The sequence below is a fragment of the Polypterus senegalus genome, chromosome 4 (assembly GCF_016835505.1).
Source record: "Polypterus senegalus isolate Bchr_013 chromosome 4, ASM1683550v1, whole genome shotgun sequence".
NCBI lineage: Eukaryota > Metazoa > Chordata > Cladistia > Polypteriformes > Polypteridae > Polypterus > Polypterus senegalus.
The window spans coordinates 80,831,483-80,846,999 of record NC_053157.1 but is presented as its reverse complement, the minus strand read 5'-3'; the positions used below and the strand labels follow the sequence as shown (position 1 = coordinate 80,846,999).

The window sequence follows — 15,517 nt, the reverse complement described above, 5'->3', positions numbered from 1 at the left end:
AACCCCCTCCTCTCCTCCCCTCTTTGCTTTCATTTACATCTAGCAGCACAGAGTCTGTGAAAGCATTAACTATGAACACGGTGATGTAATTCTGAGGCTAGCATCACTGCTCTGTGAATCAAAGGAATGGTCTTGTCTTTTTTTTCTTTCTTTCTTTCTTTTGCTTGCTGGTATTAGAATACCACTTGCCACTTCTCCAAGAAGATTTTTTTTTTTTTTTGCTGTTGGCTCCTGTCGAAGTAATTGGGTAGGTGGAAAAGGATAAATAGCTGATTTGGAGTAAGGGACAACAGTATGTCTCCAGGAGCTGCTAGATTTGCGCTTTTTCTACTGTGTTGCCAGGATTGAATTAATGGCTGTCTAGACCTTGTTTTAGCATGTGATAATTTAAAAGCAAAAAAGTATAATGTGGTAGCTAATTGATGTTTTCCTATATTGGAGCCTTACTATTGGATTGAAAAGATGTTATGGTCTCCGAAATTCTCCTTGACTAACATCCATGTTAAGCTTACAGCAAAAGGATTGCTTCGGAACCTCCAGCTTCTGTCAGGATGCAAGAAAAGTACTGTTGTATTCCAAACAGGTTTGTATTGCATTCTGCTTAAAAAATTTCAATTGTGTTTCTTTTAATAAGTCAGACCTTTACAGCAATTCTATTCTGGACATGTTTTCCCAGCTGTTAATTCCCTGCTATGTTCAATTTACTAATCCAGGGCTTCCTTCTAGTATCACTTGTTAAGAAAATATTTTTATGACTGATTAAGTTTACCTTATTATGTCCCTATGAAAGCTTTTAAAGAAAACAATAATGAAAATAACTAGATAAGTTAGATTTTCTGTTTATTTGTAGCAGCAGAAATGCTGAGCAATTTTATTTTCCTGTGTCTTGTTTGATTTTAATTTTTCTTTTTTGGATAGTTTTGTTTTTCCCATTTTATATTCAGCAATAACAAACAATATATAGGTTTCGTTTACAAATTTACAAATATTCACCAAAATGTTTTCATAAAAATGACCTAAATTATATATTCTTTTTGTGTATATTATGGATTCCAGTTTTCAGTAAATGAATGATTGCCAGAATGTTGTTGTTAAAATTACAAAGCTGTTATTTACAGGATTCACATTTATTATAATGCTGATCTCTGTGTAAGATTAGAAGGCAACATCTTTTTGGTGAAAGTTTCTTGTCGAGCCTCTGCTGTATTATGTAGGCTATAAAATCAACTCTTAGCTTTATGTACACCTGTATGCTGAGCACGTGGCATGGCGTCATTGGCTGTCACAGCTGTATGGAAACTGGGTCACTCTGACTGAAATTCTTTCACACAGACCTACAAACCTTGTATTGTAGATTGAGTTCAACTGGCTTCTGCAAATCATTGAATATACTCTGCCCTCAGACTGCATGATCAATTTTAGATATTTGAAAGTAGAATGGAAATAATCACTAATCTTAGAAACAACTCACATTTATTTGTTAAATATCTTGATAAATTGTGATGTTAAGGATATGGGTTAGTCTTTCGTAGTTTTTTTAATCTATTTTAGATTTTATCATAAAAATATAAATGATTTTGAGAAACACCTTTACATTTGTATGATAACGAGTGTTTTAATCACGAATTCCCAGGAATATTTAAATCTTGACAGGATTTTTACTGTTTCAAATTAGTATTTTCAACATATAAATGTGTCAAGCATGACCAAAAACACACTGTGGTTTTCATTATCTATAATCTGAAATATATATATATATATATATATATATATATATATATATATATATATATATATATATATATATATATATATCTACTGAGAAATGTATGTATTTAAGAAAAAAATCTTTTATAATGTGCACACTGTGTATATTTATTTTTAGTCTTATATTTTGAGATCCTTTATTATATTGCTAAATATATATATCAGTTGCTTTGTAATTCATGATGCTCAAGCATTTTAACCATGTCATGTTATAAGTCTCTATATTGCTGATAATACATTGTATACTTTTTGATTTTAAATGAAGAAAAATACCTTTTTTGTGGTCAGATGACTTGCATAAACACTTGCTTAGTATTCAAGTAAACAAGAACAATATATGTTGCTGTTAAAAGCTGTCCTATTAGAAGTTGCTATCAATTGAAATAGTTTATGTACTGTGTAAATTTGAGAGGTTCCAAAAAATTTTGTAGTGTAAATATGATTTCAACTTTTGTCACTAGGTAAATTCAGTCTGCTTTCACATCCCTTCTAATTTCAGTGCATTTGAGAGGAAAGTGTATGTCTTAGTATTCATAAGAGTTTCATATAACTTGGTGTAATTATTTGCAACAATGTAAAGCCAATGTTGCATTACAGGACTTCCAGTTGGAGGTTAAAGCAAAATTGGCAGCTGCAGTTGTGGAACTTCTGGCCTGAATATTTCAGTTTACATGCCAAGAAATCACTGAGGAAGTCAAATTGCCCGAGTACATGATGACTTGCTGGCACAGTTTCGCATTTCCAAAGTACTGTGAGCATGTCTGTTTTCTTGACAGCCAATAACCTGCTGTTTGATAGACTCGGACCCCATGCAAAGTGGCTACAATCTTTGGGCTTTTTTTTTAAGTCTGTTGTGATACATCAAACAGATGAGCCTCTTCTCTGTTTGTGAGGTCCAAAACATCCATGTTCTTTATTACTCATTGCTGCATTTATATGCATTGTCTTTCTGAGTGGATATTAAACACACAGCCTACATCTAGAATTTAAGGCAATTTTTAACCTGTTTGATTTTGTCTGAGCAATTTGCAGAATAGTTGGACTGAGTCGTTGTGTATGTCACACACGACAAGTGACCCCAACCTTTAAGATTATATAAATGAAGTCTGTGACTGAAAATTGCTGGAAAATCATTAAATTGTGATATGTTTTACAGACCCATTATTAGAATTTCTAAAATGCAAAAGAACAATTTCATGTTACCAGGTGCTTTAAAGTAACCATTTTCATTTTTCTCACATGACAGTGTTAATTTTGAAAAAATAAGGGATACAAGTTCTTTCTAAACATTTCTTTTATATATTAAGCTTTATAAAAAAAAATCTATAACTTGTGAAAACATTTTCACATTTGAAGCCTTTATAATTATAATCAAAATTTCAATGAATATCTAATTACTTTTTAAAGGCCAAAGTGCCATTCATAACTTAAACTTGTGTTTTTTATGAGCTTTATAAGGCTAAATTTTTTTTTCATCGTCTTATAAATTAGCGTTTCCACTGTCAATTTTTACGTATGTATTGTAACCAACAGGGGGTGCCACCAAACCCAAACACAGTAAGTTTAAGATAAAATAACAGATATTTATTTATCCTTGGCACATTTCCACAATCACCTTTCCAAGACCAGTTGCACAATGCACAAAAATAAACCAATTCTTCCTCCTCTTATAATCCTGTTGAGTTTTGGCTGCTGCCTCCTAACTCTGATTCATTGATGTGAGGCAGTGGGCTCCGTTGTAAACCAGACCCAGGAATGCTTCCAATGCTATGATGCAAATCTCTGGAAGCGCTTCCAGGCCATAAAGAAAGTAGGTCCTTCCCCAACAGCACCCTCTATTGGTACCCATTTACTGTACTTCTGGACTCCAACTCCCAAGCACACCTGCAGGTGTCCCAACTGGGCTGCCATACAAGGACCACTGCCACCTGGCATATGGGGGTGTGGAACTGCTCCAGACTGTGTTTCCACTGTTCCATCTGTTATATTATACTGACTGTATCCAAACTTATCTTTTCGTCCAGCCAGCCAATTCATCTTTCCACTCAGGCCTTCCGTCCGGGTAATAAACCATCCTCATTCCCTCCCAGGATGCACATTCTCCTCCTACAGTATATAGTTAATAAAATGCTGTTTTCAAATAAAAGTAAAATAGTGGCTTCTTAAAGTTGCTAGCACTAATTGACCTATATGCATGCAATATCGTGTTTTGTGTGTGTGTGTTTTTTTTTTTTATTAATTTTAGCTATTTACATACATTTTTTTTAACAGCTTATTCTTTTCTTGATCTTAACTGTCACTCAAAAGTCACGTGATATGCAAGTCTATTTTGTGGTTTTTTATGTATCACAGAACTGAAAATATTCAGGCAAGTAATCTGTTTTGGAGTCACATTTCAATTCAGAAGTGTCTTACATGAGATACAGTAAGTATTAACAATAAAAATACAGTGTTGCATTCTCGGTGCAAAATGCAACATAACATTGTAATTAAAGCCTGAAGGATTAAGCCATATGTGACCATAATTGTGATTAACGTGCAAGAATCTGTTTGCACTCAATTTATTCACCTAATTGCACTAATTAACATTTTTTGATTCCTCTGTGCTGCTATCAAACATTGAGAGTTTAAAAAAAAAAACAGCTAGAACATAATTTAATTTGGTCGCATTCAACAGCCTTTCATTGACAACACTTATTGATTAGGCTTAATGATTGATCATTGGTATGGAAAGTTTCAGCAGTAGAAGACCCAGCCTTGTCTTTGACATATACAGTAACAGGATGGAGTTTTTGATTACTTAAAGGCATCATAGGTCATTTTGGAGTTGTTTTTATCCATTTATAGGAAGCATTCATACTATTTGGAATAACACCAAAATCAATGTAAGTTGAATTGTGTATTTGTGTTTTGTCATTTTTCATAAAACGATTTTTTTAACAGGACTATCACAGGAGACAAAGATGCAACAAAATAAAATGAAACCATGACCTCTACATAACTGGGACATTAGGCTTTGAATGCATTGCTAAAGATTGATTTAATTTAGAATATATTCACAAGCAGGCTTACATTAAAATGTGGCAAATACCTTTTATCATTTATTATAACAACAGCATTTGCTTATGTAGTGCATTTTCCTACATGAAAAAGCAGCTTAGAGTGCCGTGCAGTAATATTGGCTAAGAAAAAGTACAAAAGAAAGTTATAAAAAAAAAAACAAAAAAAAAAAAAACTAAAGAACAGTTATTTAGAAAATCAAAATGTCCAGCTTAATAACAAAAACTTTGATCCAATGGCCTTGGAAGAGAGAAAAATACAAATCACCATTGTGCTGGAGAAAATAAACTTCAAGGGTTTCTTCCTTGGGGCATTCTACACTCCATGAATGTGTCACAATTAACCAGATACTCTGTGGAGCTATCTTCATTTTCCCAACATCTCATGTGAGTATAGCATTGAATACTTTAAGAAACAAAAAACACACACACATACAAAAGTAGGGATTATCAACCAATCTGTAAAACAAAAATAAAATAGCTTTTTGTGGAAGCAGTATACACCCAAATTTTGAGGGAATGTTAGTGATGCCATAAAAACAGTTCAAGAAAAAGCCAGTTTAAAGAGGTGATTTGTATTAGATTTTTAAAGTGTTTGTTTATACTTGCTTGTAGGGATGACTTGGGGGAGGGGTCAATGGCTTTTTTCTTTTTATTTTTGCAAGAACTACAAGAAATACCAGGGCATAACCTCAAAACATAGGTGTCGCCTAAACTTGAATATCCACTACACAAGAGCAGCAAATATTAAATGAGCACACAATAGCCACAAAAAAATTTAAAAAAAGCATTTGAGATCATCTGCGAGTATGCAATGTTAAAGCTTCAAATGTTACTTGATAGCCCTTTGAGCATGTCAAACATTAAAAAAACAAAGTCTGAGCCTAGTTTGAGAGAAAGAGAGAGGAGGACAGGGAAATGAAACATTTAAAAAACCTTGCTCTGGCACCTAATTTTCAAAATATCTGGTATGTTCAACTGTTATGGTTAAACTAAGAAAAAATAAAAAGAAACACAAAGAGAAAGAAAACCAGCAGCTAGTCACAACTGACACCAGTCTACAAGTGTGCCTTGTGTTTTGTTTTCATTGTGTATCAGTTACTGTGCATGTCCGGGTTCTGTTTCACTTACATCTCACATATCACCACATACGAATGAATACGAATTCTTTAAGGGCTCATCTATATCTAATAACTCATATTGTGCCCTTGATCATTGAATGTCTGTTTTGAATGACAGTGAAAGCTCTTGTTACTTCATGCATATTCAGAAGTGGCATCACAGTTTACCATTTGATCAAAGTCATCACCTTTGTGAACTTGACCATTACTTCAACTGTAATCAGTTATATAATGCAGTCACTGACCATTTCTGAAGAAATGTCACTAACACAAGTTGCTCTTTTCTTCATATACATCTGACAGTTTGTATTTTACTTAACCTTTTGCAGCAACGTTAGAAGCCACTGTTCACTGGAAACTGTGGAAGGCATGAGACAGCTGACAAGTTATATCAGGGATAATGGTAAAAAGTTAAAGATGACTTGATTGGACAGTCTAGAGTCACAAATATTTCTTTGTAAAAGAAAGAGCATATTTTTTTCATGCAAATATATTAGGCCTTGTTCACACGGGCGTTAAGTTTTTGGATAAACGAACTTGCTCTGAACGTCCTAGACGTTTATGTTGCATTTTGTGGTGGCGATCGATTGACTTCTACACCGGCGTTCGTTTGTCTCTGTCTAAGTCAGCCTGCAGCCCAAATTGTAGTTTGTGTGTTAACCTGTGAAGGCAGTGTCGGGAACTGGATATGAAAGCCCTTGTCGTTTTATTTGAGGTGCCTCCTTTCAATATGGACCATTTTGCTATGTTAGATATTAATCTTCTTGTTGTAAAAATACTCGTAATACGGCGACGTAGGGTGAGAAAAAATCGCCGCCGCTACTGGGTTCATCCTCTGACTGCACAACGTCGGGTTAAAGCAGTGCTTCTCAATTATTTTCTGTCACCCCCGGAAGAAGAAAACATCTTGCGCCCCGCGCGACTATAAATAGTATCATTTGTCTATAAAATTGTTATAAGTACACCTCTGCTTAACACTGTATCCTTATTAACGTATAAGAGAATAAAAAGAAAGAAATATGGACCAATTTACAACAAAGAATAGCTTTATTAAATGTAACAGAAAAGATTTAAAGTGCATTCTAAATTCAAAAAAAATTTTAAAGAAAAATAAAAAAGCATGTTCCCCGAGGTCAAACGCGACCTCCTTGACGGAGCCACGCCCCACTATTTGAGAAAAACTGGGTTAAAGGAAGTTTTTTTTGTGCTTTATGAAGAAATGCGAAAATTTCCGCGCAAGTTTTTTAATTACTGTCGGATGTCGGTTTGCACTTTTGATTGTCTGCTGCAGCTGGTGCAATGCCACATTGCACGCCGATCAACCAATATGCGACTTGGTGTTAGCCCGAAGAGACTACTTGTCACTTTGAGGTAAGGAAACAGTAGTCGAGTGTGCGCTTACACCGGTGTTATGCACTGAAATGCCACCCCTACATAATCGTTATCAAATATTGTATTAGAACATAAATTAATAGTTTCATGGTTTACAAATTACACGAGACAATAAAATAAGCAATATGAAAATATATACTGTATGTTGTATATGAAAACATAAAAATAGTAATATTTTTTCATATACAACATGTAAACTTATATATATCCGGTCCTCCGAAGCGTAAAATAAACGCGCAGAAAACGAACTAGAAGCGGTTTCTTTGCGTTCGTTGGGTTTTGAACGCCAAGAAAAAGCTGCATGCAACGTTTTTTTGATGCCGTATGAACGCTGCGGACAAACGCCGTCACCAAAGCCCGTGTGAACACTCTCATTGACTCCTACGTGTAGAAAACACTCGGCGCTTGATCCGCGCTCACCGGACGCTACGAACGCAAAAAAAAACGCTCGATTTTAACGCCCGTGTGAACAAGGCCTTAATTTGGGGGCTCTGATCGTGGCTCTCAAGAGACTGAGCGAGGAGTCAGAGTGTCTGAGCTTGCGAGTGTCCTGGATAAAAATCAAGATCCAGGCCTTTAATTACCTAAGTACAGCCATCAGCAGTGTGTCTGTTTGTGGAGAGAGTGTCAGCCTTGTCGAGAGGTTTACTTACCTCAGCAGTGACATTCATGTCTCTGATGACTCTTCCTGTGAAGTCAGTAAAAAGATTGGGAGAGCATGGCAGGTCATGAGGTCGTTGGAAGGAGGTGTGTGGCGATCCCGATATCTATGCAAAAGGACAAAGGTCCAAGTCTTTAGAATCGTGGTGCTTCCTGTCTTGCTATATGATTGTGAGACATGGACGCTGTCCAGTGACTGGAGACTGGACTCCTTTGGTACTGTCTCTCTTAGGAGAATCCTTGGCTACCACTGATTTGACTTTGTGTTGAATGAGCGATTGCTCATGGAGTCCCGAATGAGGCACATTACCTGGATGGTGAGGAAGCATCAGATACAGCACTGCGGCCATGTGCCTCGATTCCCAGAGGGTGATCCAGCTCACAGGATCCTCATTGTTGGGGACCGAGTGGCTGGACCTGGTCATTTCCAGAGGGTGGGACTGGACAGCTTGTCTGCCTGGGCTGGGGGGTTGCCAACCAGAATCTTGAGCTGTTTCGTCGTGTGGTAGATGTGGCAACGACCTGTACCAGTGCATGTTTCCCAACCTGACCTTGGGCCCTTAGCTGCAGCCATGGTTAGCCCTTGAGGAAGTCCAGGCTTGCTGGCTTGGTGTATCTGTACTGATTAAGTGAAATAGCATGCCATCTCACCCATTTAAGACTCCCTCTAGGAATACTGAGGAACCTGGAGGAACTAAGATTATCATTATGAATGTAGGGAGACAAACACCACAAAATATAAGAAGGTGCCAGATTATTTAGAGCCTTATATATAATTAAATGCATTTTAAAATCAATCCTTCAAAACACAGGCAGCTAGTGTAATGATCATATAAGATATGCTCAAATTTTCTTTTTTTTTTTTTCTTTTTTTTTTAATTGGATTTTAAATGGATTTTGGACTATTTGCACATGAGTTGTGTCTTTTTACGTATCCTGATAGTGCATTGCAATAATTTATATGGCTAACAACAACTTCTCAGCATCTTATACACTGTGTGCACAATTATTAGGCAAGTGAGTATTTTGAACATATCATTTTTAATGCGTATATTCCAACTCCAAGCTGTATTAACTTGAATGCTTATTGGATTTAAGCACGTCAGGTGATGTGTATTTGTGTAATGAGGGAGGGTGTGGCCTAAGGAGATCAACACCCTATATCAAGGTGTGCAGAATTATTAGGCAGCTAGTTTTCCTCAGGCAAAATGGGCCAAAAAAGAGATTTAACTGACTCTGAAAAGTCAAAAATTGTAAAAAGTCTTTCAGAGGGATGCAGCACTTTTGGAATTGCTAAGATATTGGTGTGTGATCACAGAACCATCAAACATTTTGTTGCAAATAGTCAACAGGGTCGCAAGAAACGTGTTGAGAACAAAAGACGCAAATTAGCTGCCAAAGATTTGAGAAGAATCAAACGTGAAGCTACCAGGAACCCATTATCCTCCAGTTCTTTCATATTCCAGAGCTGCAACCTACCCGGAGTGCCCAGAAGTACAAGGTGTTCAGTGCTCAAAGACATGGCCAAGGTAAGGAGGGCTGAAACCCAACCACCACTGAACAAGAAACATAAGTTGAAACGTCAAAACTGGGCCAAGAAATATCTGAAGACAGATTTTTTCAAAGGTTTTATGGACCGATGAGATGAGAGTGACTCTTGATGGACCAGATGGATGGACCTGTGGATCAGTAATGGGCACAGAGCTCCACTCCAACGTGGAGGTGGGGTACTGGTATGAGCTGGTATTTTTAAAGATGAGCTAGTTGGACCTTTTGCATTGAAGATGAACTCAAAATCAACTCCCAAACCTACTGCCAGTTTTTCGAAGACACTTTCTTCAAACAGTGATACAGGAAAAAGACCATGATTTTTATGCAGGCCAATGCTCCTTCACTTGCATCGAAGTTCTCCACTGCGTGGCCAGCCAGTAAAGGCCTTAAAGATGAAGGAATAATGACATGGCCCCCCTTCCTCATCTGACCTAAACCCTATCGAGAACTTGTGGGCACTTCTTAAACGCTAGATTTACGGGGAGAAAAACGATACACCTCTCTGAAGAGTGTCTGGGAGGCTGTAGTCACTGCTCCACAAAAAGCTGATCGTCAACAGATCAAGAAACTGACAGACTCCATGAATGGAAAGGCTTATGACTGTTATTGGAAAGAAGGGTGGCTGTATTGGTCATTGATTGATTGATTTATTTTTTTTGAAATGTCAGAGATGTTTATTTGTAAATTTTGAGGTGTTTGTTTATTATTCTCATTATAACAGATGAAAATAAACAAGTGAGATGGGAAAATTTTCATTTTTCCTTTAGTTGCATAATAAATCTGCACACTAATAGTTGCCTAATAATTGTGCACATATGTATTCCCCTGATGATGTTCACACTCACATTTCCGTTGTGAAACATTCAGGTTTCAGGTTTATTAACATTTTGGATTGACTGATAGCACTGTGTTTGTTCCATATTAAAATTAATCCTCAAAAATACAACTTGCCTAATAATTCTGCACTCCCTGTAGTAATATAAGAGATCTAACCTGTGCCATGAGTAAAAGAATGCCATCATAGTAATATGCTTAATGATTTGAAGTTTAGCTCTGAATCTAAAATGATACCTAAATTGTTTACTTATGGCCTTATTTGTAAAGCCATATGTTGCCATTTATTTCTGAGGTCCTCGCATTGTTTGCTGTCAATACAAATTTCTGGCTTTCTCTTGTTAAGGTTGAGGAAATTGCTCTCCCATTTGATGATGAAAGAAAGTTTCTGGATCAGAGGATTTAGTGACTCTGGGTCATTTGATTATATTGATAAATTAATATGTATAGCTTCTGCATAGCTGTGGTAATTCACTTTATGAATGATCATATTACTGGGTTTAATGGAAGCATGTACAAGTAGATTGAGAATAATAACAGACCCAAAATAGATCCCTAAAATCTATGAATTGATTAATTGCATGCTTCTCATTAACGCCTTGCTTGTTGAAAAATTTATAGTCAATTGCTTCTTTGAAAAACTATCTTACATTGTGTGTAGAATGAATGGCGGTACTGTGTTCTCTGCAACGGCACAGTAATTCCTGGATCATGGACTACCTGACCAACAGACGGCAGTTTGAGGCTGAGGGACAGTGCGTCAGAAAAGGTTTTGCAATACTGGAGCACCCCAGGGAACTGTCCTGTCTTCCTTCCAGTTCAAAATACCAGTGCTTGCCAGCTGTAGAAATTTTCATATAACTCAACAGCAATGGGCTGCATTAATAACAACAACAACAACATTTATTTATATAGCACATTTTCATACAAAAAAGTAGCTCAAAGTGATTTACATAATGAAGAATAGAAAAATAAAAGACACAGTAAGAAAATAAAATAAGTCAACATTAATTAACATAGAATAAGAGTAAGGTCCAATGGCCAGGGGACAGAAAAATCAAAGAAAACTCCAGACGGCTGGAGAAAAAAAATAAAATCTTTAGGGATTCCAGACCATTAGACTGCCCAGTCCACTCTGGGCATTCTACCTAACATAAATGAAACAGTCCTCTTTGGATTTAGGGTTCTCACGGAAGGACTTGATGATGATGGTCACGTAGACTTCTGGCTTTTAATCCATCCATCATTGTTGGAGCATCATGATGCTTTGAATAGGTGGTGGTGGCGCAGGCCATCACCACAAAGAAACAGAAGAGAGAGTAGGGGTCAGTATGGATTTTAGAGCCACCATGAATAGTTATTATGATGAATTGAACATACAGAGTATCAGGATTAAGTTAAAGTGAAGTTATGAAAAGGCAATGTTAAAGTAATGTGTTTTCAGCAGTGTTTTAAAGTGCTCTACTGTATTAGCCTGGCGAATTCCTATTGGCAGGCTATTCCAGATTTTAGGTGCATAGCAGCAGAAGGCAGCCTCACCACTTCTTTTAAGTTTTGTTCTTGGAATTCTAAGGAGACACTCATTTGAGGATCTGAGGTTACGATTTGGAATATAAGGTGTCAGACATTCCGATATATAAGATGGGCGAGATTATTTAAGGCTTTATAAACCATAAGCAGTATTTTAAAGTCAATCCTGAATGACACAGGTAACCAGTGTAGTGACATCAAAACTGGAGAAATGTGTTCGATTTTCTTTTCCTAGTTAGGATTCTAGCAGCTGCATTCTGCACTAGTTGCAAACGATTTATGTCTTTTTGGGTAGTCCTGAGAGGAGTGCGTTACAGTAATCTAGTCGACTGAAAACAAACGTGAACTAATTTCTCAGCATCTTTCAGTGATATAAGAGGTCTAACTTATGTTTCTTAAGTGAAAAATGCTGTCCTAGTGATCTGATTAATATGTGATTTAAAATTCAGATTACAGTCAACAATTACCCCTAAGCTTTTTACCTCCGTCTTGACTTTTAATCCTAATGTATCCAGTTTATTTCTAATAGCCTCATTGTATCCATTATTGCCAATCACTAAGATTTCAGTTTTCTTTATTTAACTTGAGAAAGTTACTATTCATCCATTCTGAGATACAAGTCAGACATTGTGTTAGTGAATCAAGAGAATCGGGGTCATCAGGTGCTATTGATAAGTACAGCTGTGTGTCATCAGCATAGCTGTGGTAGCTCACGTTGTGCCCTGAGATAATCTGACCTAACGGAAGCATGTAGATTGAGAATAACAGCGGACCCAGGATAGAGCCTTGTGGAACACCATATTGGATATCATGTGTCTTTGAGTTGTAATTACCACAACTAACAAAAATTTTCTCCCTGTCAGGTAGGATTCAAACCAATTTAAGACACTGCCAGAGAGGCCCACCCATTGACTAAGGCGATTTCTAAGAATATTATGATCAATGGTGTCAAATGCAGCACTCAGATCTAAGAGGATGAGAACAGATAAATGGCCTCTGTCTGCATTCACCGCAAATCATTTACTACTTTAACGAGTGCAGTTTCTGTGCTGTGATTTGTTCTAAAACCACTGAAATTTATCAAGAATAGCATATTTATTTAGGTGGTCATTTAACTGCATAATGACTGCCTTCTCCAGAACTTTACTTAAGAAAGGCAGGTTAGAGATGGGTCTAAAATTTTCAAGAGCGAGGGTCAAGATTATGTTTCTTAAGTAGGGGTTTAACTACAGCAGTCTTAAGACAGTCTGGGAAGACCCCATATCTAATGACAATTTACTATGTCAAGAACATTATCAATTAGCACGCCTGATACTTCTTTGAAAAATTTGTTGGTATTGGGTCAAGGACGAGGTGGAGGGTTTTAATTGAGATATTATTTTTGTAAATCAGGTAAATCTATCCTAGTGAAAGAGTTTAATTTGTTTATAACAGAATGCTGGGGTTTAGGAGGATCCTTAGTGTTGGGGAGATATACTATGTTATTTCTAATATCATTAATTTTTTGATTGAAAAATACAGCGATAGCCTCACAGGTTTTACTGGAAGTACTTAGGAGGCATTCCTTTGAGTTACCTGGGTTTAGTAGGCGATCAATTGTGAGAATAAGACTCTGGGATTACTAGCATTGTTATTTATAATCTTAGAGAAATAGCAGCGCCTCTCAAGACGGACAGTGTTATTGTATTCTGTTATTTTAACTTTTAATATTTCATAGTGGATAGTTAGTTTAGTCTTCCTCCATTTACGCTCAGCTCTACGGCATGTTCTCTTTAAATCAGACACTCTTTGGGTCTTCCATGGTATAACAATGCTAGAAGATTTTTTAACTGTCTTTTCAGGTGCAACTATGTCAACAGCAGCTCTCACTTTAGTATTAAATCTTTCCACCTTACTATTTACATTATCCTCGCTATTATAGCTGGCACTATAAACGGACTGATTGCTTAGAATGTTTGTAAGTTTTAAAGCTGCTGTTGAGTCAAAGAAGTGTTTTTTAACAATATGCTTCTCATGGGGGTGTGTTTTATCATTATTTCTATATTAAAAAGTAGAAGAAAATGGTCTGATAGACCAATATCAATGATCTGCTTTATATCAACTTTAAGTCCTTTAGTAATCACTAAGTCGAACGTATGACCTGCTTTATCTGTAGGCTGATTAACGAGCTCTCTGAAATCAAAAGAATCCAGGAGGTTCATAAATTCTTTTACTTTTAGGTCACACTGATTATCTATATGAAAATTAAAGTCGCCAACTATTAGGAGTGTGTCATAGTTCGTAATTAAAATTGACATTAAGTCAGAGAATTCCTCAAAAAAAGACGATGAGTTAGAGTACTGGAAAGTCATGAAAGACTTCATGTGGTGTAGGGATAAAAACAACTCAAATTTATCAAGAGAAAAGAACTGGTGGTGTACTTCTGACATGCCAATAAGCCTTCTGTGCCCTTCCCCTGAATGGTGACTAGTCTAGAAGTGGTACAGGACTACAAGTATTTGGGGGTTCACATGAACAGCAAACTGGACATGTCTGACAACATAGTGGCACTGTACTTTTTTCTGTGGTCTATTGATCAGGAGACTTGGGTCATTTGATTTGTGCAGCAAGCTGTTGGCAATGTTCTACCAGTCCATTTTAGCCAGTGTGGTATTCTACAACTGCAGTCTCCTTGGGAAGCAACCTGAGTACAAAAGTAGCACAGTGCCTGAACAAACTTATCAAGAAAAAGTGCTCTTTCCACAGTACCTGTTGTGTTAATGAGGATGATGGCAAAATTAAATGACATTGTGAAAAATCCCCTCCAGGAGGTGCTCTCTTGGAGTGCACTTAGCTACAGGCTACCACAGTGTGCTAAGAAGTACCCTTAGGGGTCTTTTCTGCCCACTTCTGTCAGGCAATTCAGTACTTCCACCCAATGTACAGTACTTGTTAAATTTATTTATGTATGTATTTACTTTCAATTGATTAATTGGATGTGTTGTCTGTATTCTTGTCTTGTATGTTTCTGCTTAATAAATTAATCTAATCTAAATGGGAAGCTAGTGTGAATGTTTTAAAGATTTAATATTTCAATTGTACTGTATATATGTGTGTGGTTATATTGGGCAAGCCAGTTTAATTTTAGGACCTGCAGTACTAATGTGACTTGTAAGGTAGTTTGTTGGTAAAACGATGAACTTACTGTCACTGTTATAATAGGCCACCAGTTAAGTTGACAAGCCAAGGACTAGTGCACCATTGTAAGTAGACTGTGGCAAGGTATAGAGTTGAGTTCATTTGGTGTGGACTTTCCAAATCAATTTTAGCAACCTAACTAAGCTGCAGCAGGGAAGTTGATTTGTATGGGGTTGCATTTCTCCACCAAGCTTTAGGATTGCTGGTTTAGGGGTTGGGTAATTAATTAAACTCAGTCCTGGGAATCCCCTTGGCTGCAGGTTTTTGTTCCAATCAATGTCTATTTTTCATTAACCACCTAGTATAATTAAGTAAGCTGTTTTTTCTGTGTTTTAGGGTCAATACAGAATGTATAAAACTAAATTTGGTAGATTTTTATTAAAATGCACTAGGCATTTACTTTTTAATTTAGACAGAAATAAGCAT

General features: G+C 36.6%; 1 protein-coding gene across 1 annotated transcript in view; it reads left to right on the top strand.

Annotated features, from left to right (window-relative positions):
- The first annotated feature begins 250 nt into the window (after positions 1–250).
- The window catches only part of mtus1b (microtubule associated tumor suppressor 1b), a 67,035-nt gene continuing 51,768 nt past the window's right edge, over positions 251–15,517 (top strand). The window contains exon 1 of the mRNA XM_039750945.1: positions 251–583. Within this exon, the coding sequence (XP_039606879.1) occupies positions 463–583 (121 nt within the window). The 5' untranslated portion in view covers positions 251–462. The remainder of the gene's footprint in view (positions 584–15,517) is intronic.